Source organism: Rhinoraja longicauda, chromosome 10, assembly GCF_053455715.1.
Source record: "Rhinoraja longicauda isolate Sanriku21f chromosome 10, sRhiLon1.1, whole genome shotgun sequence".
NCBI lineage: Eukaryota > Metazoa > Chordata > Chondrichthyes > Rajiformes > Arhynchobatidae > Rhinoraja > Rhinoraja longicauda.
Window position 1 is genome coordinate 30,234,139 of NC_135962.1, and position 23,644 is coordinate 30,257,782.

Genomic DNA, 23,644 nt, shown 5'->3' on the forward strand with positions numbered 1-23,644 from the left:
ACATTAAGAGTAGGCAGATTTAAAAGCGCCATTTTTAAACTGGAGGTCAAAATGCTTTTCTGTACTGATTAGAAAGCTGTAGACATATTAGTATTCTCATCCAGGTCACATTTGAATAAAAAAATAAAAATGAAAAACTGCTATATAATGATATGTCATGGTTACAATGTTTCCAAACTGGATTGCTACCTTAATTTTTCTTCACAGTGCAGACCGAATGCGTATGCACACATGTTAAACATGGAACTCCCCTATCAACAGTAGACCTTCTGCTTAATCTGAAACTGGATGCACAATTTCCTTTGGGGATTCTTCCCATCATCAACAGGAAAAAGCCAATATCCCAAATAAATCTTAGATTAGATTTTTCAAATGAAATTTGTCTTTTGCAGATAAAAATATCAAGATGGATATGAGCAGTAAAATAATAAATTACTCCACTGTGATAGAGTGGTTACCAATGACTTGTTCATTCGCACTATTCCTTGGATATCAAACTGCACAAGACATTCATCAAATGTCACACATTCAGAATATTGGAAACGCCATTATAGCTGTTTGACTAAGACCTCTGAAGTGTTTAAGCAAGAGCCAGAATGTATATTTGTGCAACAGAGAAGAATAAATTTACATTTCAGCATCAGCTCATAAAGGGATAGGTAAACAATCTGTTTATCTCTCGTTGTCATTCCTTCCATTTATCTCTGCACACGTACAATCAAAGCTCTATAATATTCAAACTCTGGTTTCAAAACCAATGGTTACAGGTTATTTAAAACCTGCATGTGAAAATCTGCATTACTTAAAATGTTATGTTAAAAGTAAATGTTTGGCTGTGAAATGTCACAACTTTATAAATATCACATACTTAACTGCTGAAAGTTGAAAAAAAATTATGGACAGGAAAATGTTAAAGATGTGAAAATCAATGTTGTTACATTATCAAAAGGAAACACAAAGTAGAATTTGTTTATTCGTGGCAGGAATAATTTTTCATAGTGATAATTTTTCCAATAAATATTTAAGATTTCCAAAGATTGTGTTTAATATGACAGATGAAATGCTGATGGTCTAAGTTGCTATATATTAAAGTTATTAAAAAAATTGTTGGAAGTTCCAATCTATCCAGTCTTTCACACTGAGTTTTAATTTATCTCCTGTATCCTCCCTGCAATCTCCCTTATATTCTCATTCACTAACAAGTAAAAGGGCTTGATGATTATAACTTCTGGCAGGTAAACTACTCGTTTAAATTTTCCACATTATATTGTATTTATTTCATCAATGACATTTCATTAAAAAAATATTTTTACACATTCTTTCAGAACATTCAGCTGTAAAAGGCAGTTAAATCATAGGTGCATCAATGAAATAGTACAATGAAACAGACATTCATTATAATGATCGATAAAGGCAGTGGAGATAAAACTATTGAGATGTTTAAAAGTGCCTCAAAATATGCAACATTCTTTTCTATTTTGTCCATAACCTTTCTTTGTTTCCATGAGATAATTTAGCACATTATTAGTTTTTTTTTAAACTGGGAACCAGGAAAAGGACAAACCTTCAATTTGTGCTTCAGTATTTTGGTCTCTTTGTGATCTTGTATTTTCTTCCATATTTTCACAGCTGCAACAAGGGTAAAAAATAATTCAGAAGCTAGTTTGGGAAAAGTGCTTAAAAAACAATTTATGCAAAGATAATAACTAAATAGTTCTGAAGATACACACAAAATGCTGAAGTAACTCAGCGGGTCAAATAGCATCTCTGAAGAAAAGGAATAGATGATGATTCGGGTTGAGACCCTTCTTCAGACTGAGAGTTAGAGGAGATGGAAACTAGAGGTATGAAAAGGCACAGAATCTTTCAGTTCAAATTAGCTTTTTAAAAGGAGAACATGCAGATTATTCTTGGCAAAGCACCCAATATTTATCCCACCATCTTGATCAAAACTGCTTTGTGACAGCTGTCACATTAATTATTTTACATTGACCTAAGAAAGAAGATGCAAGTATGGTTTAAGGTGCAATCTTCAACAGTATTATTATTCCCTCAATTCTGCACAAGCCTAGAGATTGAATACTCAAGTTTCTGTGGTAGGATTTTGACTCCCAATCTTTAAGTCACTATCTCATGGATCATCTTACAAAATGGTAAAAACCACAGCAAATTTGCACATTACGAATTAGACCATTTAGCTGGACTTGCTTCATTAGACCACTTTTTTGTGTCTATTTTCAGTAAAAACACTACATCTGCAGAAAGTTTGGGGACGTTATATGGATCCTTTCTGTTACAATCCAAAAAGGCTTGAGATTTCATGTTGTTCCATTATCTTCCCACCTAAATGCTAAAACAGAGTTCTTTGCAGACAATTTCCAATGAAGTCTCTCGCTCCTCTATTTCCAATTGTCTGAAATGGAGCTTCTTAGTAACAGGCAATCTTACCTTCTCTTTCTCATTTACTTTTGGATTAGCTGAAATGCAGGTGTTTTATTACATTAATTAAGTGTGCTGTGCATGTCTCAGTCAATGCAGATATGCAACTACAAAAAGGTGAATAATAACTTCAGTCTTTTAATATTTTAATATACCAAGACATAGAAATAAAGCAATTTTTAATAATCTCATGGGCATTTTGAAAGACAGACTGCCCTATTCATTACACAAATCATAAATTTTATCCTTTTATATTGTACACTCTTTCTTCAATACCATTTCCAAGCTAATGATTGCCAGCAATTAACAAAATGTAATCCCATCGCGCAATCATTTTAATGCTTTTAGCACTCAGAAAAGTAAACATCAAATTAATACAGCTGAAGCCATATTAGATCCTGGTTAGCTGCAGGCAATTATAGTTCAGCTCCTCAGGTGTAATTAAATGATTGAAATGATTTAGTTCAATAAATGCAAGCTAATTCATAAGTAAGCAACAAATAGACTGGGAGCAATTACAAGAAACACTGACATCCTCAGTTCATCCTGTCGAGGTGTACAGCTTAAATGAAAATGCTGCCACCTACTGGAGGAGTGATGTCAGTGTTGGGAATATTAAAATAGCAGTAAATACCACACAAGTCACAGCCGAACATAATTTGATGTGACATGGCACATGTATAACATTGTTTCAAGTTTCTTTTAAAAAGAACAAGATTTAAAAAAAAACATTAATCAGTATACATTGGCATTTAAATACAAAGGCAAAGAACAATCCAATTTTAAGTCTGTTTTAAATGCATTTTCTGCTTTTAGACAATAGACAATAGACAATAGGTGCAGGAGTAGGCCATTCAGCCCTTCGAGCCAGCACCGCCATTCAATGCGATCATGGCTGATCACTCTCAATCAGTACCCCGTTCCTGCCTTCTCCCCATACCCCCTCACTCCGCTATCCTTAAGAGCTCTATCCAGCTCTCTCTTGAAAGCATCCAACGAACTGGCCTCCACTGCCTTCTGAGGCAGAGAATTCCACACCTTCACCACCCTCTGACTGAAAAAGTTCTTCCTCATCTCCGTTCTAAATGGCCTACCCCTTATTCTCAAACTGTGGCCCCTTGTTCTGGACTCCCCCAACATTGGGAACATGTTATCTGCCTCTAATGTGTCCAATCCCCTAATTATCTTATATGTTTCAATAAGATCCCCCCTCATCCTTCTAAATTCCAGTGTATACAAGCCCAATCGCTCCAGCCTTTCAACATACGACAGTCCCGCCATTCCGGGAATTAACCTAGTGAACCTACGCTGCACGCCCTCCATAGCAAGAATATCCTTCCTCAAATTTGCAACCAAAATCAACACGGGCAAACTGTAATGTGTTCCAGATAGACCCTTCCTTCTGTAGTAGATTAATTATATGAGTTAATATTTAAATCTGTCAAGTTCCACATGGCTGTTTCAATGAAGTATCAAGCACGGGTGATTCAATAATTATTCACTTAGTCCACATTCTAAATTAACACGAATTGGAGCATATCTCTAGAAACGGAACCACAGAATTCTTACAGCAAAGCTTGTGCGTGAAGCACTTACAGCAACTTGCAATTTGAAATATAAAATATAAAATACGAGTTAGAAATTATGAAATAACAATAACATTCTTTAGTCAGACCACAAGTTGAAATTTATACTCAAAGCTAACAAGATAACATAGTTAACAAGAGGTAATATAGCAAAAACCCACAATCTTGGTCTCACCATGACCATGTATTAACCTCAGTGTTATTTGCTGCTCAACCAGTGTGGCTGGAGCAAAGCATTTCAATAACTACACAACCCCAGCGCTGACCCTCCTCACTAGCCATTATTTCTAACTTGACCAAGAACTTGTGGTTCCCGCTTCAAGGTGTGAATTTACCTATCATTTCATCTTTCTGGCCAAGATCAAATACCACTGGCCTTCACTGTCCTCTCCCAAAATTACCTTCTAAAGACTGTCTGGAAGTAACAATAACCACAATCAACTCCTTAACCTCAGCTCTGCTGCTTCTCCCCATTTCCTCATCCAACACGCATTAAAGTCTGAGACCATCCACACATGTTTATCCTGATCTCCAAGTTTCCTTTCCATCAAAGACAAATTCACTCCAGATTTCCTTACCCCAATCGGAAATGACTTGATCCCAAAAGATCCACCATTTGCTTACTTATTCTTTCTCCACTAAAACTACAGACCACTTCTTCGCTTGATCCAAATCCTAGAATTTCCCACCTAACAGCTTTGTCAGAGTAGTTTAACAAGAGACACAAAAAGCTGGAATAACTCAGTGGGACAATCAGCATCTCTGGAGAGAAGGAATGGGTCAAGATACTTCTTCAGACGAGTCAGGGGAAAGAGAAACGAGAGATATAGACGATGATGTAGAGAAATAAAGAACAACGAATGAAAGATATGCAAAAAAAGTAACACTGATAAAGGAAACAGGCTATTGTTAACTGTTTGTTGGGTGAAAACGAGAACCTGGTGCGACTTAGGTGGGGGAGGGATGAAGAGAGGGAATGCCGGGGTTACTTGAAGTTAGAGAAATCAATATTCATACCACTGGGCTGTAAGCTGCCCAAGCGAGAGGATGGCGGTTCAAAATGGCGGCTCTCTAATTCAAGGGAATTATGGGTGGCTAAATATAGTTGTTGGGCAGCTACTTGGGATGAAATTGACTTATTTCCACAGTGGATTTTGTGGACAATATGTGAACCATAGACTTTTCTATGTTGGGAAATAATGGCCAGCAAGGAAGACGAGTCGGGATCTTGTGAAATGCTATACTTCTCCTCACCATGATCCCAAATGCTCCGACTACACCATTGGCCAGAGATTCCCAGGATTCTTCAAATCCTTCAATCCTATTGTCTGTCCCCCTGGCAGTCTCTTCAAAGATATTGTTGGAATGGAGGGTCTGTTTCAGAAAGCTTACAGTGCCCTCCATAATGTTTGGGACAAAGACCCATCATTTATTGATTTGGGACACAGCAATGTAATGTAAATGAAAGTAGTCACGTTTAGTATTTTGTTGCATATCCTTTGCGTGCAATCACTGCTTGAAGTCTGCGATTCATGGACATCACCAGTTGCTGGGTGTCTTCTCTAGTGATGTTCTGCCAGACCTGTATTGGAGCTATCTTTAGCTTATGCTTGTTTTGGGGGCTAGTACCCTCCATTGTCAGAGTAAGGCCCAGCACAAATTGGAGGAACAGCACCTCATATTTCGCTTGGTTAGCTTACACCCCAGCGGTATGAACATTGACTTCTCTAACTTCAAATACCCCTCGCTTTCCCTCTCTCCATTCCCTCCCCCTTCCCAGTTCTCCCACCAGTCTTACTGTCTACAACTCCATTCTATTTGTCCCGCCCAATGTCTCGAGTCATTAAAAGCATAAATTCTGGGATGCTTCTCAACTTCTTTTCCATAAACACATAATGGTCATTTCAGCATTGGGTTGGCGACTGAAAGTCTAGTTGGGAAAAGTGACTGGTTTGAAGCATTTGAAAAAAAAGGAAGATTGGCACTTAGTTCTGGCAAGGGAAGTAAACAAGTGAAGGAATGGATACAATTAAATGAGAGCGAAAATACATGACAAATTTACTCCATATTGATTAGTGATCCCAGGGTAGGACAAGTGACTGTGCAAGTTGCAAGGTTTGGGAGAAATTAGACAGGAATAAATGAGAGAGAGAGAAAAAAGTGACATTGACATATATTTTTAACTTTTCCACTATTCAGAAAATAGTTGTTTGCTTAATTGGTTTTACATTACATTCTTCTGAATACTGTCTTTATATTTAGGATGACTTTATAAAAAAAACATAAGATACAGGTATAGGCATTTAAGAAAACCATTCATCTGCAAAACACAGCTGCATTATCAGCAGCATTGTTGCTATGCATGAGGACCCGTAGAATAATTTGCAAATGAACTGAATTGGTGCAATTCTTTTGAGGCATCTCAGCCGTTAAGAAAAATCAAACAAGTAAAGCAAAACCTTTAAAATATTGATTAGACTTCAGCCAACCTACTCCGCTGAATTGTGTGTGCACATTAGCATGCCAAAGCCTTGGACAGGGTGCAGAGCAGATTTACTGGAATGATATCAGGGATAAAAGGCTTCAATTATATGGAGAAACAGGAGGTGCTGGCGCTGTAATAGTCTTCATGAAATTGATCAAAATCATAAAATCATAAAAGATAAAACAAGTACACAAAACTGATCCAGCAGACGGGTCAGTTACCAAGACCATAGATTTGAGATGATGGGCAAAAATGCTGAGACATGATAAGACAAGAGAATTTTTTTTTTTTAAAACACAGAACATTCTTGTGATCTAAAATGTAGTGCCTGGAAGGTAGCTGGAAGTATATCCAATTGCAGCTCGCAAGTGGGGATTTAATAATACTTTAAAGAAAGCAAGTTACTGGACAATGGCAAAAGGGCCGTGAAATTAATCGGATAATGTTACAGAAGAGGCTGATTTTGGCCAAAGAGCTTCCTTCTGGAATTATTTTATGATTCTAAATCATGCAGGAATAAAAAATTTGCATCGTTGGGTTATGCCTTTGTTTAAGCTGACCAAGGTCATCGAACATGAAATCCTATAAAATTGGCACACCTTATAAATATCTACATTATTAACATAATTTTGCAGACAAAATGCATACAAAGTCAAAATTGGTAGAAATGGGCAGGCAGAGGTGATCAGAGATGAATTGAAGAGGAAGCAGATACATTAGAGTTTATTACTGGCAGTTCTGTAAGGACAACTCATCTGTGGAAAATCAATATTTATAGACAGGAGCTGGAACATGCTGAGCAGTCTGCATAGCTAGGCAATCCTTTCTCTCAGGAGGTTAAGATCAACAAGGAAGAAAATATAGGCTCTAATTTAACAAATTCCACCATGAGAATATCAAAGGTATTTGCAGAATTCAAAGTCCATGAGTAGCAGGACTTAAAAAAAGCTTTTGGCATCTTAAATTATCATGATCCCAACTCTAAAAGATTGCTGTGAAGATTTGAAGATTTGAACACCTCCGTCAGTGTTACCTCCGGAAAAATAAGGATGACTCTTAGACTCAACATTGAAGGAACATGGGAGGTAACATGTAGGTGATGGTGTTGCTATGTAATTGCTCCCCTCGTGCAACATGCATGTGGTGTTAGAGGTTGTGGGTTTGGAATAACCCAAATGAGTAACAGCACTGCATTTTGCAGATGGTAAACACAGCAGTTATTCTGCACCAATAATGGAAGGAATAAAAATTTAGACGAGTGAATGGATATCTTAAGCGAGTTGCTTTGTTTGAGATGATATGAAGCTACTTTAGTTGTTGCATCTGCATTCATCCAGACATTAGTAACCCATCACACTTCAGACCAGAGCTTTCTAGGTGGTGGAAAGGCTTTGGTGAGTCAGTGAGTGCATCACTTGCCACAGTATAGCTAGCTTCTCGCCTGCTCTTGTAGTTATAAATAATCTGCCCAGGATGCTGATGGTGAGGTACTCAGCAACTGTAATTCTATTGAATGTCAAGAATAAATGGTTAGGGACTTTCTTATTGGAGATCTTATTCTTTGGCATTTTAGTAATGAATGATATTTGCCACTTAGTCCCCATGACTGAAATAATATAGGTCTTAGTGAATGCAGGTCTGGACTGTTTTATGCAGAGTGCTTGATTGGAATTGAGCATTGTGCAATCAGTAAACCTCAGTACTTCTGATCTTATGAGGCAAGGATGATCATTGATGAAGAAAGGCACAAAGTGATTCTGGCAGTATTTTTGGAGAACATGAATGTTCATGTTCTTCAGCAATTGTGGGGAGGGGGCAGGGGGGTTGATAGGCTGATGGTTGGACAAATGCCAGAGATGAAAAGACAGAAGGTGCAAGACACAAGGATTAAAGAGTTGAAAATTGCAAAGACGGAGGAAGGAATGTAGGTGGAGGGGGAGAGGAGAAATAGGTGCAAGTCTAGGTGGGGCAAGGAGAGGGGGACAGTTTTATAGAATTCACTGTTAATACTGTTGGATTCTAAGCTACCCAAGCGGCATACGATGTGTTTTCCTTCCAGTTCACATGTTGCTTCACTGTGGCAATGGAGGAGGCCCAAGACAGAAAGGTCGGTATGGAAGTGGGAAGAGGTGTTAAAATGGTTAGTAGCTCAGAGATCCAGTAAGCCTTGGCGGACCAAGCTCAAATATTCATCAAAATAGTTGCCAAGTCTACGCTTGGTCTCGTGAATGTAGAGGAGGCCACATTGGATACATCAGATGCAGTGGAAGGTGTTAGAGGAGGTGCATGTGAACCTGGCTTACCTGGAAGGACGCTGGGGTCCCTGGATTGCAGTGAGGTAGGAGGTATGGGAACAGGTGTTACATCTCCAGCGGTTGCGAGGGAAAGTTCCTGGGGAGGGGCTGGTTTGGGTGGAGTATGAAGTTGCAAGAATAACAACGTTGTCAACTTCAAGCTATGTTTATTGAGCACGAGGATGCAAGGTTACAGTCCAAACCGCAGCTCCCAAATCAGATGACTCCCCCGGGTACCGCGCATGTGCAAGATAACTTCTTGCAGGAACGGCATATGCAAAACCCGACATGGACTGTGAATACAGTGACTGATTTACATCTCCTTTCCTTAGCTCATGTTGCACATCAAACTAAATATCATGCGATGTGATAAATATATCAGGCCATATACAAAATGCAGTTACTGTTAAAATAAGCGTACAAGGTAGGAAGTTCTACATACTAAATACAATGATCACAAAAACCACCGCCAACAGCTCTTTTTCAATCTGAGCATATCTGGTTTCAGTATCAGTTAGCATCCATGAGGCATATGCTACGGGCTTTCCTTCCTACAAACATGCCGCACCGAGTCCGTACTGAGAAGCATCACAGGTGACTGGCTTGCTGACGTCATCTGACGTCATAGTATGACAGAACAGGTGGGCAAGATATATGTCGCTTTCGTGCATCAAAAGCATGTTGCTGCTGATCATACCAATTCCAAGCAGTGTTTTTGTGTGCGAGTTGTCGCAGTGGAACCGCCAGCTGACTATAGTTCGGAATGAATTTCCCAAGGTAATTAACCATCCCCAGAAACCTTTGCAGAGCAGGGACATCTGTTGGCACTGGCATTTCGCTAATTGCTGTTACTTTGGAAGGATCCACTTTGAGGCCTTCACTTGTGAAAACGTGATCGACATAGCTGATCTGGTTCAGCCAGAACTTGCATTTGAGAGGATTGAGCCTCAAGTTCACCTCTCTGGTATGGTTGAGCACTTTCCTCAAATTAGTGTCGTGTTCGTCTACGTTCTTGCCTCCAATGAGTATGTCGCCGACTATGATCGCACAGGGATATACAGTGAAAATCTGCTCCATGGAGCGCTGGAACACCTCACTGGCAGAGGCGAGTCCGAATGGCATCCTTAAAAACCTGTAGCGACCAAAAGAAGCGCTAAAAGTGGTTAGCATCGAAGACGCTAACTGGTCAAGTGGAATCTGCCAAAAAGAGTTCTTGGCATCCAAGACAGAAAACACCGTTGCATTTGACATGTGTGCAGCCACTTCCTCCACCGTACACATAGGGTGATGTGGCCTTTTCAAAGCCTTGTTCAGGTCTCTTGGATTGATGGATATTCTGATCTTGTTTGTTCTTCTTGTTGGTGACAACCATGGATGACACCCAATCGGTTGGCTCAGATACCGGAGTGATGACACCCAATTCCTGCATTCTGTCTAGCTCCGCTTTGATTCTGTCCTTCATAGACACAGGAATGTGATGTGCAGGACGAACAACGGGCCTCACATCCAGGTCAAATGTCATGGAATAGGTTACAGGCAGCTTTCCGAGCTCATCAGTGAAAAGATCGCTGTACTCTGTTTGAATTCGACGTGACATCTGATCATCTTCAGTGGGGTACAACTGGTGGACATCCTTACTGAGACAAGCCCCATCTGCCTGCATGCATGTAGCCCTAGCAGTGGCAGAGCATCCTCCTGGACAATGTAGAATGGCAATGTGAATGGCTGTTCCTCTAGGTGGAACTGCAACTTAACTATACCAACAGGTTTGATTTTACTGCCCCCATATGCAACAAGGTTTGTGGCTTTAATGCATGCTCTTATTTGTTCATTATCTCGTAGCTGTTCAAATGTATTTTTCGACAACACATTAAACTTGGCACCTGCGTCTACTTTCATTTCAACTGGAATGCCATTAACTTGCACAGTGACCAAGGCTTCATCATTCTTTTCTATCTGTGTCTCCATGGAATCAGCAGGCATTTGCAGTGTTATTCTGTTGACGCAGACTGTTTCGTCAGCACTGCTGTCAACTTGGTCAGATTCTAACTGGTGAACAGTCCCCCTAGGCCTCTGCCTGTTGTAGGTTTGTTGTGTGGACTTGCAGCACCTTTTAAAATGATTCAATTTTTCTTTTACAGGCATGGCACTGTTGACCAAAAGCTGGACATTTGTCCCTCGCAGCTGCATGACTACCCCCACAATTGTTGCAGTTGGCAACACACCGTGTCCCAGCTTGTTTTGACTGTTTTTTCATTCTTATCTCAGGATGTTGCTTTCTCACGAACCCAGCCAGGACTATATCAACATTTGTGACAGAATGCTGTGGAGAAGCCAGCATTTTGTTGTGCTCTTCAGTCGTCTCTTGACTGATGGAGACCGCCTTAATTAATGTCAAATTGCTATCACGCAGTAGTACCTTTCTCAAATCGTCATTATAGATACCACAGACTAGCCTGTCTCTAATGTTCATCACAGAGATCTCCGAAATTGCAGCTTTTTGCATTGATCCTTAAACCACTGACATATGATTCAATTGTCTCACCAGCCTTTTGATTCCGTGTGTTGAACTTCTGCCTCTCCATAGTAACATTGGTCTGAGGGCTGCATATCTCCCGAAATTTCCTCTTGAGATATTCAAGATCCTCCCTGGATTCCGCGGGAGTGAGGATGTTTCTTCCGTCGGCAGAGTCTCTCACCTCCCCCACATTCACAACAGACCGCTCACGTTCAATGACCTCTGGTCTCGCCAGATTGAGGAGAATGTATGCCTTACTGCGGTTCGGCTTGTCAGAATGTGCCGCCACTATGAAAATGTCGTACTCTTGCTCAAAAATTCGCCATTTTTCGCTGATGTTGCCGCTGAAGACGAGTGGGTCTAGCCTCCGGAACACATCCGCCATGTTAAATGAAAAGCTGCTGGCTGCGCCGTCTAGCAGGTTTAGTTAGTTGTCCTCGCTTGAAAAAACAAATTCTAGTCGAAGAAAAACACAGTTCGTGAAAGCTCTGGGATATCCCACTTCTGACACCATGTATGAAGTTGCAAGAATAACAACAAGTTGTTAACTTCAACTAAGTTTATTGAGCACGAGGATGCAAGGTTACAGTCCAAACCACAGCTCCCGAACCAGATGACTCCCCCGGGGTACTGCGCATGTGCAAGACAACTTCTTGCAGGAACGACATATATAAAACCCGACATGGACTATGGACAGTGACTGATCTACAGGTGGGAAGGGATGAGTGAACAGAGTTGTAGAGGGAGCAGTCTCTTAGGCTGGTGGTGGGATCATGTTGGAGGTGACAGGAATGTTGTCGGATGATGTGTTCGATGTGGAGGCTGATGGAGCGAGAGGAGAGGACCTGGGGAACTCTATCTTTGTTGAGTCTAGGTGAAGGGGGAATAAGAGTAGAACTAAGGGACACAGAGGAGATGCGGGTGAGGGATCCATCTATGACAGCAGGGAGGAAGCCACGTTAACAAAGACATTTAACATGTCCTAGAATGGAAAGCCTCATTTTTGGAATGGAGTAGCGGATAGCACCTTTGCAAGAGGCGGTGGGAGGAAATGTAGCCCAGGTAACTGTGGGACTCAGTAGGTTTGTAGATGTCAGTCGATAGTCTGTCGCCTGTAGTGCTTTTTTACCATGATAAAACCAACTAAGTAATGCGAGCTTCCAGGCATGCAGAGTACCATTTTGCCTCCAAATTTTATAACTCTGCCTACTTTCTTCACCTACAGTGCCCTCCATAATGTTTGGGACAAAGCCCCATCATTTATTTATTTGCCTCTGTACTCCATAATTTGAGTAGGGTAAAGTGCACATTGTCAGATTTTATTAAAGGGTATTTTTATGCATTTTGGTTTCACCATGTAGAAATTACAGCTGTGTTTATACATAGTCCCCCCATTTCAGGGCACCATAATGTTTGGGACACATGGCGTCACCGGCATTTGTAATTGCTCAGGTGTGTTTAATTGCCTCCTTAATACAGGTATAAGAGAGCTCTCAGCACTTAGTCTTTCCTCCAGTCTTTCCATCACCGTTGGAAACTTTTAATGTGTTTATCAATATGAAGACCAATGTTGTGCCAATGAAAGTCAAAGAAGCCATTGTGAGACTGAGAAACAAGAATAAATCTGTTAGATTCATCAGCCAAACCATAGCCTTACCAAAATCAACTGTTTGGAACATCATTAAGAAGAAAGAGAGCACTGGTGAGCTTACTCATCACAAAGGGACTGGCATGGCAGGCCAAGGAAGACCTCCACAACTGATGACAGAAGAAATATCTCTATAATAAAGAAAAATCACCAAACACCTGTCCGACAGATCAGAAACATTCTTCAGGAGTCAGGTGTAGATTTGTCAATGACAACTGTCCGCAGAAGACTTCATGAACAGAAATACAGAGGCTACACTGCAAGATGCAATCTACTGGTTAGCCACAAAAATAGGATGGCCAGGTTACAGTTTGCCAAGAAGTACTTAAAAGAGCAAACACACTTCTGGAAAATGGTCTTGTGGACAGATGAGACGAAGCTTAACTTATATCGGAGTGATGGCAAGAGCAAAATTTGGAGGAGAGAAGGAACTGCCCAAGATCCAAAGCATACCACCTCATCTGTGAAACACAGTGGTGGGGGTGTTCTGGCCTGGGCATGTATGGCTGCTAAACATACTGGCTCACTACAACTGCTGATGGTATGAGCATAATGAATTCTGAAGTGTATAGACACATCCTATCTGCTCAAGTTCAAACAAATGCCTCAAAACTCATTGGCCGGCAATTCATTCTGCAGCAAGACAATGATCCCAAACATACTGCTAAAGCAACAAAGCTAAAAAATGGTCAATTCTTGAGTGGCCAAGTCAATCACCAGATCTGAACCCAATTAAGCATGCCTTTTATATGCTGAAAAGAAAACTGAAGGGTACTAGCCCCCAAAACAAGCATGAGTTAAAGATGGCTGCAATACAGAGCATCACCAGAGAAGACACCCAGCAACTGGTGATGTCCATGAATCGTAGACTTCAAGCAGTCATTGCATGCAAAGGATATGCAACAAAATACATGACTGCTTTCATTTACATGACATTGCTGTGTCCCAAACATTATGGAGCCCTGAAATGGGGGGTTATGTATAAACACTGCTGTAATTTCTACATTGTGAAACTAAAATGTATAAAAATACCCTTTAATAAAATCTGACAATGTTGCACTTTAACCACGTGATTTTTTTCTATGACAAATCTCAAATTGTGGAGTACAGAGGCAAATCAATAAATGGGTCTTTGTCCCAAACATTATGGAGGGCACAGTAAGATTTACCATATTCAATCTTTTCCGAACTATAATAATCCCAGACCTGATTTTATCATTGCACAGGACTGCATTTTCAAATTAAATTAAGACCTGACAAAAACAAGGGACCTTTCCTATCTATGCACAGTAAATTTTTAGAATTTTTATCAATGTAACATGTTTTCATTTCCTTGCCTCTCTCTCCCAATTCGAAAACCAACTCGAATTTATCTTCCACGGTCATTCCTTTCTCAATTTTAAAATATCAATGTTAAGGTGATACATTGTTTATTGTGGAAGGTGTGTAGGAAGGAACTGCAGATGCCGATTTACACTGAAGATAGATACAAAAAGCTGGAAAAAAATCAGCAGGACAGGCAGCATCTCTGGATAGAAGGAATGGGATGGATTTAAGGTGGATTGTTTAGAGTGGATAATTCGTTTTCTCTCATCCCCTGCAAAAAGAGCAGTTGTGAAAATGATCAATAAGATTCCTTTTAGTACAGCCTTTCAATGTATTATTCTTTTTTACCATTTTGTGTCTGTGCTACCCTTGTGCTAATTATATCCAGTCTTAAAGGAAAGGCATGTGTGTTCTCAGAGCAGAAATAAGATATAGTAGTTTAAAATTCTACTAGTCAGCTGCAGAGTTGATTGCCATTCTATTAAACATTATAACACTCTCCAATGTTATTTTAGCTGCTGATTATGAGCCTTAACAATCTGGTACAAAAAATGCAATGGGTTACTTATATCAGAACCCAACAAGTTAAAAAAAATAACAGAAACGTAAGGACAAAATACAAATTTTGTGAGGGATAAAGCAAATAAGTAAAAATCAACCAATAAACTCTGGGGATTTGTAATCCATATTATTTCTCTTCATCCTCTGCTTGCTGGTTGATTTAAGCGTAGAGCAATCTATTTTGTCAGTGGACTTTTTTTTCCTGGAAGATCCGTCCCAATTAGGCTCATTGAGCAGTTACAAGAAATTGGTAAAATAATTATTAGAAATTGAACTAAACACATTATGTCCCCTCAGCTTAGAAATTGTAATCACTGCAATTAAAATTAAATTCAATAATTGCAGTTATTTTTAAACCTAGAATGCCTTGATTTTCTTTGAGATTCTTTTCTTGAAATTTAAAGTACACTATTAATCATGCTTGTTAAAAATGGCATTGGATTTCTTTTATAATTCCTCACACAGGAATTGTTCGTACTTCTATCTGATAATTTCACAGAAATGCATTTGAATAGTATAGGAAATATTAAATTATGGTAATCACATGACAAAAAAGTTCTAATTTCAGTTTTACCAATTATTGCTAAATTTCCACCAACCTTTAATTTAAACAATACACCATTTTCTTAGCTTCCTTTAATATATTCATCCAATGAAAACATAGGAAATCTAGGCTTCCTACTACTGTCATTTGTATTCAAGCTGACTTTATGAATATTAATAGCTGTGCTATTCTGATTAAACAGGCTTTATATAAAATCCCCATGAATCCTGTAGCTTTAATGACAATTCATTTTTCATATTCTTTATGAATTTTTATTCAGACACGAAACTGGTGAAAAATGTTTAAGCAATTTAATTTTATCTTTGATTGTCTTCGAAGGCAATTTTTCACGTATAATGACTTAATTTATCTGCATCAAATCACAACTGTTTGTTTCAGGAATACTTTGAGGAATATTTGAATTTCAACTATTAAATAATACAAGACACCATATGGAATGTAATGAACTTCAATGTTACAGTAAGCTTTCAAAAAATGAGGCAGTATTATTTTATGAACTCGAGCTAGATCACTGGGATTTAAGTAAATAACAATTTACAGATTTCATTCTCACAGTATATGGTACTCTGGACTTCAAATAGCAAGAAAATATGCAAATAATTTAGATATGCTGATGGAATTCAAATTTTATAAGCCAAGAGCATGTTCATATAAAGAAGGGGTCCATCTTTTCCACAGCTGGTGTCTTTTAGGGCAAATATAGCAACCAATTGGTTTAAGGTTCCATGGAGAGCAAGGACATAAACAACCAGGCAATGAGTGGATGATTTGCATGGCACAATCTATTACCAAAGACAAATTAATGAATGATCAGACGATATGCCATCAGTGGTGGTATTGGCTGAAAATTCTAAACTTTTCTCCAACATCTAATGAATTATCAAATTTATTTGAAAGTCAGGTCCTATAATGCAGAATGCTTCTCAATGCTTCTGCATTAATAACATAACTCAGAATCTAATAGAGTATAAATTGACAACCTTAAAATCTGAAAAAAATCAGTCATGCCAGTTGGAATTTGTCAGCATTATTCAATCTCAAAAGTCCTAATGAAATGTTATTAGCCCAAAATATTTTCTCTCTAGGCCACAGTAGAAGGTGAGAGGGGGAAAGTTTAATGGGGATCTGCAGGGCAAGTTTATTTCTTACTAGACCAAGTTGGGCCCAAACCTCTCCTGCATTGGTGCAACATCCTCTCCCCCCAACTCCCCGTCCCCTCCCACTCCTCCCTTGGCCCGCGCGGCCGCCATTAGTGGAGCGGGGGTGGACGGAAAGAGTCCTAGACAGTGGCGCCTCTCCCACTGATGACCCTCGGGTCGATGCCGCTGTACTCTTCCGTCCCCCCCCCCCCCCTCCCGGACGGCCGCCGATGCCGTTGGACTGTGGGCGGCATGGGGAAGCCGCTGAGCCGGCCGGGGAGAGGAGGGGGAATGGGGGAGAGGAGGGGGAATGGGGGAGCTGAGAGCAGACCCAGCGCCAGGCCTCCACCAACGGCCGGCCTCACCACCGCTGCTGCCGCCTTTCCCCATGGCCCACCTCAGGCCCAGGCTGCTTCCCCCGGCACCAGATCTGGCTCTCCCGCTGCTTTGGAGCCGGCAAACCCACCCCCAAGAGATATGCAGGTGAGCCCTGCTCTTACCCGAGATCAATGGGCCCCAACAGCGCAGGCACGGATGCGTTTGTTCTACGCACACGCGGATGCGGCGGTCATTTAACGCAAGTACCAGATCAACAGGGACCCAACTGTGCATGTGCGTTTTTTTAAACTTTAAAATGTGAATAACTTAAAAAGCATAACACCAATTTCAATGAAACTTCTATCGGACCACGGGATGACGGTGAGTAAGGTGGGCCTATAATTGTCGTGCTATCTGGTACCGTTTTGGCTGTAGTTGAGGAACAAGCAAACAAACGAACGTTTTAGTATATAGATTTCCAGAAGGTGGTGAGGGCCTGAAATGTATTACCAGGAGTGGTGGTGGAGGCAGATACAATAAGAGGTTTTTAGATAGGCACATGGAAGTGCATGGAATAGAGGGATATATGGATCATGTACAGGCAGCTGAAATTAGTTTAACTTGGCATCATGTTCAGCACAAATATCATGGGCTCAAGGGCACATTCTTGTGCTATACTGTTCTATGATCTACAGATGTTGCCTGACATGATGATCACATACTTGTACATGCACATATTTCCATACACACACATAAAAACTAAGGAAATGGAAGTGATTTGATCATTGATTTTTTTTACATTCTATAATAAAAAGCATTATTTGTTTGAATTTTATTCCAATTATCTTATTTTGTTCAAACTTCTAAAGTGGAAAGGAAATATCTCTTCTCTTGCATCATGGCTTGCCTATTTGTGTTGCATCAATTCCATAAGCAAGTCATAATGTAAGTTCCTTATTGTAATTGCATAACGAAAAAGCAACAAATAACAAATTTTCTGAGTGGAAACGGAACTTTCTATGATATTGCAGCAACTTCTGCTCTCATTAATTTTTTTTGAGTGCAATTGAAATACAAAACTTTCCAACAATGAAAATCTCATCAAGTATAGGAGCATGTTAGTCAACATGCGCAAGTTGGGCAGAAGGGGTTATTTCCATGCTGGATAACTATAACTAAGTGAATGTCATAGGTGATAGGAGTAGAATTAGGCCATTTGGCCCATCAAATCTACTCCACCATTCAATCATGGCTGATCTATTTCTCCCTCCTAATCCCATTCTCCTGGCTCCTCCTCATAACCTCTGACACATGTACTAATCAAGAATCTATCTATCTCTGCCTTAAAAATATCCACTGACGGCCTCCACAGCCTTCTGTGGCAAATAATTCCACAGATTCACCACCCTCTGACAAAAGAAATGTCTTCTCATCTCCTTCCTAAAAGAACGTCAATAGACAATAGACAATAGGTGCAGGAGTAGGCCATTCAGCCCTTCGAGCCAGCACCGCCATTCAATGCGATCATGGCTGATCACTCTCAATCAGTACCCCGTTCCTGCCTTCTCCCCATACCCCCTCACTCCGCTATCCTTAAGAGCTCTATCCACCTCTCTCTTGAAAGCATCCAACGAACTGGCCTCCACTGCCTTCTGAGGCAGAGAATTCCACACCTTCACCACTCTCTGACTGAAAAAGTTCTTCCTCATCTCCGTTCTAAATGGCCTACCCCTTATTCTTAAACTGTGGCCCCTTGTTCTGGACTCCCCCAACATTGGGAACATGTTTCCTGCCTCTAATGTGTCCAATCCCCTAATTATCTTATATGTTTCAATAAGATCCCCCCTCATCCTTCTAAATTCCAGTGTATACAAGCCTAATTGCTCCAGCCTTTCAACATACGACAGTCCCACCATTCCGGGAATTAACCTAGTGAACCTACGCTGCACGCCCTCAATAGCAAGAATATCCTTCCTCAAATTTGGAGACCAAAACTGCACACAGTACCCTAGGTGCAGTCTCACCAGGGCCCGGTACAACTGTAGAAGGACCTCTTTGCTCCTATACTCAACTCCTCCTGTTATGAAGGCCAACATTCCATTGGCTTTCTTCACTGCCTGCTGTACCTGCATGCTTCCTTTCAGTGACTGATGCACTAGGACACCCAGATCTCGTTGAACATCCCCTCTTCCTAACTTTAATTCTGAGGCAATGACCTCTAGTCCTAGACTCCCATGAGTGGAAACATCCTCTCCACATCCACTCTATCCAAACCTTTCACTATTCTGTATGTTTCAATGAGGTCCCCCTTCATTCTTCTAAACTCCAGTGAGCGCCGACAAACGCTCATCATAGATTAACCTACTAATTCCTGGGATCATTCTTGTAAACCTCCTCCCCTCTCCAGTGCTTGCACATCCTTCTTCACAATATTCCAAATGCGGCCTCACCAGCGCCTTATACAGCCTCAGCATTACATCCCTGATTTTGTATACAAGCACTCTTGAAATAAATGGTAACATTGAGTTTACTTTCTTTAGTGACTTGCAGATTAACCTTTTGGGAATCCTGCACCAGCGCTCCCAAGTCTCTTTGCACCTCCGATTTCTGGATTATCTCCCCATTTAGAAAACAGTCTACGCCTTTATTCCTACTATCAAAATGCACGACTCCACACTTTGCTACACTATATTCTATCTGGCACTTCTCTGCCCATTCTCTCAAGCTGTCCAAGTCCTTCTGCAGAGTCCCTGCTTTCTCTACACTACCTGCCCTTCCACCTATTTTCGTATCATCCGCAAACTTGGCCACAAAGCCTTCATTCCCCTCGTCCAAATCAATAATATGCAACGTGAAGAGTAGCGGCCCCAGCACCGACCCCTGTGGAACTCTGCTCGTCACTGGCAGCCAACCAGAAAAAGCTCCCTTTATTGCCACTCTTTGTCATCTGCTATTCAACCAACCTGCTATCCATGCTAGTATCTGCCCTTTGATACCGTGGGCTCTCATCTTCCTTAGCAGCCTCACGAATTGATGTGAGAAATTAATTAATCAAATATTAAAAATATTTCTCATGTATGCTTTTGCTTCAATTAACTATGGAATTAAGTTAATGTTAACGTTGATGTTATGAAGTATTACACAATTATGTTTCCTGGTTATTCCTGTAATGAATCAATCAGAAAGAAGCCATTAGCTCATTATGTCAGTGCTGGAGCAAAGTAAAAATAATTACGATGATGATTAATATTGACCCCATCGAACTCTAATTCATATTTTGAGCGCTACTTACAACGTTTACTTATTTAGGAAGGCATCCTCTGGTGTCATAGGAAAATACAAATATTTCTATAAATAACCAATTTAATGACCTATAAAGTATTGCTGGTGATAGAACCACATCACAATTTTCTACCAGGATCAAAAATAGAACCAAAAAATACATTGAAATACAATTATTTTCACGCAGCTTTAAAGCCTATTGCGACCATTTTCCTTAAAGATATCTATCTATCTATATATTACTAAATCTGTTTGTTTAATTGTTTGCTCGTTTGATGTTTGCTCGTTTGATTATTTGTTTGCTGATGCCTGTGATGTAACCATATTTTTGTGCCCCCATCACACGATAGCGTGGCAACTTTAGGACCACCTTACTCGCCATTGTCCTGGGGACACTTTCATCCAATTTTCGTTCAAATTGGTCTTATATTTTTAAAGTTAGAGATTTTAAAATTAAAAAATTACCTTATTAAACTGAAGCTTGGCAAGGATCAGTGTACATCATCACAATGGGACCCACCTGAGTGATGGCCAATGAGGTAGGGGGGGCCCCAAGATGACCGCCAGGGGTGGGACCCACCAGAGTGACGGGAATTTAGATTTGAAAAAAAAATTTTAGCTTAAAAAAGAAAAAAAAGTTTAGTTTAAAGAAGAGACGCTTTATTTTACAGATAAGTTGGGGCCCGTTGACATGACACTTACGTAAGATTACACTTACTAGATCCACGTGGCTGCGCAGTTGGGGCCTGTTGATCTGATACTTATGTAAGATGGTCTCTGGATCCGCGCATGCGCAGAACCTAACTGGTCCATGCCTGCGCAGTTGATGTTGAGGGGGGTTGGGGGGGAGTGGGGATGGGGGGGGCAGGGGAGTGGGGATGGGGGGCAGGGGAGTGGGGGGGGGAGAGGAGTGGGAATGGGGGAGCGAGGGGATGTGGGTGTGGGGGCGAGTGGAGCGGAGGAGTGGAGCGGAGCGGAGTGGGGGGGGGTTGGAGGGGAGTGGGGGAGTGGTGGAGGGGAGTGGGGGGGTGGAGGGGAGTGGGGGGGAGGAGGGGAGTGGGGGGGCGGAGGGGAGCGGGGGGGCGGAGGGGAGCGGGGTGGCGGAGGGGAGTGGAGGGGATGGGAGTTGGGAGTGGGGGGGGGGGCGAGTGGGGGGGGCCGAGGCGAGTGGGGGGGGCGAGTGGGGGAGGGGGCGAGGGCGAGTGGGGGGGGGCGAGGGCGAGTTGGGGGAGGGCGAGTGGGGGGAGGGCGAGTGGGGGGGAGGACGAGTGGGGCGGAGGGGAGCGGGGAGCGCAGGGGAGCGGAGGGGAGCGGGGGGGCGGAGAGGAGCGGGGGGGCGGAGGGGAGCGGGGGGGCGGAGGGGAGCGGGGGGGTGGAGGGGAGCGGGGGGGCAGAGGGGAGCGGGGGGGCAGAGGGGAGCGGGGGGGCAGAGGGGAGTGGGGGGGGCGGAGGGGCGCGCGGAGGGGAGCGGGGGGGTGGAGGGGAGTGGGGGAGAGGCGAGTGGGAGGGGCGAGGCTAGTGGGGGGGGGGCGAGTGGGGGGGGCGAGGGTGAGTGGGGGGGGCGGGCGAGTGGGGGGGAAGGCGAGTGGGGGGAGGGCGAGTGGGGGGAGGGCGAGTGGGGGTCGCTAGACCAATGCAGGAGAGGTTTTGGGGGGATGGAGTGGGTGGGAGGGGAGATGGGGGGAATAAGGGGGGTTGAAGGGGGATGGGGTGGGTGAGTGGGGGGGTGGGAGTGGGGGAGGGGAGGGTGCTCGACCAATGCAGGAGAGACTTGGGGTCCATGGCTCACTCTGGCAGCAGCGCTAGCAGCACGGGGTCGAGGTGGGTGGGACACTCCCCTCCCGGCAACGGGCTTCATCAGTTGGAGAAGGTTGCCGGGCCCGCAGGTTCATCAGTTGGGGGAGGGCTGCCCCAGGAGAGACTTGAGTGAGTGGGTTGGGGGAGAAGGGGGAGATAAGGGGTGTTGAGGGGGGGTGGAGGGAATGAGTGGGGGGGGGGAAGGAGGGGAAGGGGGGCAGGGAGGGTGCTAAACCAATGCAGGAGAGATTTCGGTGGTTGAGGGGGGGTTGTGGATGAGTGGGTGAGGGAGGGAGATAAGGGGGGTTGAGGAGGGATGGTGTTGGAGAGGGGGAGGGGAGGAAGGGGGACCGAGTGCGTGAGTGGGGGGAGGGATTAAGGGGGGATCAAGTGGGTGAGTGGGGGGAGGGGGCGGGTTGAGGGGGTATGGAGTGGATGAGTGGGAAGGGGGAGGAGAGGGTGCTGGACCATTGCAGGAGAGGTTTGGGACCAATGAGGGGGAGGGGGCTGCTAAGCTCACGAGCTGCCGCTAACTTTAATAGACATGCTCACCACCCACCTGCCGGGAAGACCGGCACCCGTCCCGGCGTGACCCACACCTGACCTTCCTCCCGTGGTGCAGCGCGGTGGCAGAGGGTCCATGGCTCGCTCTGGCGGCCCAGGGCCGAGGTGAGTTGCTCCCTTTCCTCTTCTCTGTCCCCCCTCGCCCACCCACGGCCCCTGGGGACACTCCCCACCCAGCAATGGGCTTCGTCAGTTGGAGAGGTTTGCTGGGCCCGCAGGATCGTCAGTTGGGGGAGGGTTGCCCCAGGAGAGGCCCGCAGGAGAGATTTGGTCCCAACAGGTCCACCTCAGTCTAGTTAATATATAATTCTTCTTGAAGTTTATTATAGTTAGTGTTTATTCAAAATACTGGAGGTCAGAGACAAAGTTATCATATTCAATGCATAATGCAACATTACTATGATTATTATTATTATTAATACATCATTATTGTATCTGTAGTTGATAACAAATTAAATTGGTAAAATCAAGACATCGGTATTTGCAATGCATTGATAAATTGACTTAATTAACTTTGCTACTGATGTCCATCCTGCTCTCAAATTAACTTGGACCATCTCAGACATCTCTCTATCATATCTTGATCTCACCGTTGCTCTCACAGGAGATAAGACTATTGACTGACATTTATTATAAATCTACTAACTCCCTCAGCTATCTAGATTACACTTCTTCCCACCCTACGTCCTGCAAACTATCGCCAACTGCCAATTCCTGAGGGGAAGGGAGCTAAACCAATGCAGGAGAAGTTTGGGTGGTTGAGGGGGATTGTGGATGTGGGTGAGGGAGGGGGATAAGGGGGGTTGAGGAGAGATGGAGAGGGTGAGGGGGCCCACGGCCGCATCTGCGCCCAAGGTGTTCCATACTAGGACGTCTGAGATGTCCTCATTCTTTAGGGAAAGGGGGTTCCCCTCTTGCATCAAAATGAGGCCCTCACAAGGGTCTCCTTGATATGCCACAGCTCCGTTCTTGCTCCCTGGTCCTCACCTTTCACCCTATCAGCTGTCGAAAACAGCACATAATCCTCCAACATTTTCGCCACCACCAACAGGATCCCACCACTAGCCACATCTTCCCATCTCCACACCTTTCCACAGAGACCATTCCTTCCTCAACTCCCTG

General features: G+C 42.8%; 1 protein-coding gene across 8 annotated transcripts in view; it reads right to left on the reverse strand.

The window, feature by feature from the left end:
- Window positions 1–23,644, reverse strand: part of mipol1 (mirror-image polydactyly 1) — a 181,976-nt gene that overhangs the window by 130,251 nt on the left and 28,081 nt on the right. For all 8 annotated transcript variants that reach the window (XM_078406548.1, XM_078406551.1, XM_078406549.1 and 5 more), the window contains one exon: window positions 1,565–1,629. In XM_078406548.1, coding sequence (XP_078262674.1) covers window positions 1,565–1,629 — 65 coding nt within the window. The remainder of the gene's footprint in view (window positions 1–1,564; window positions 1,630–23,644) is intronic.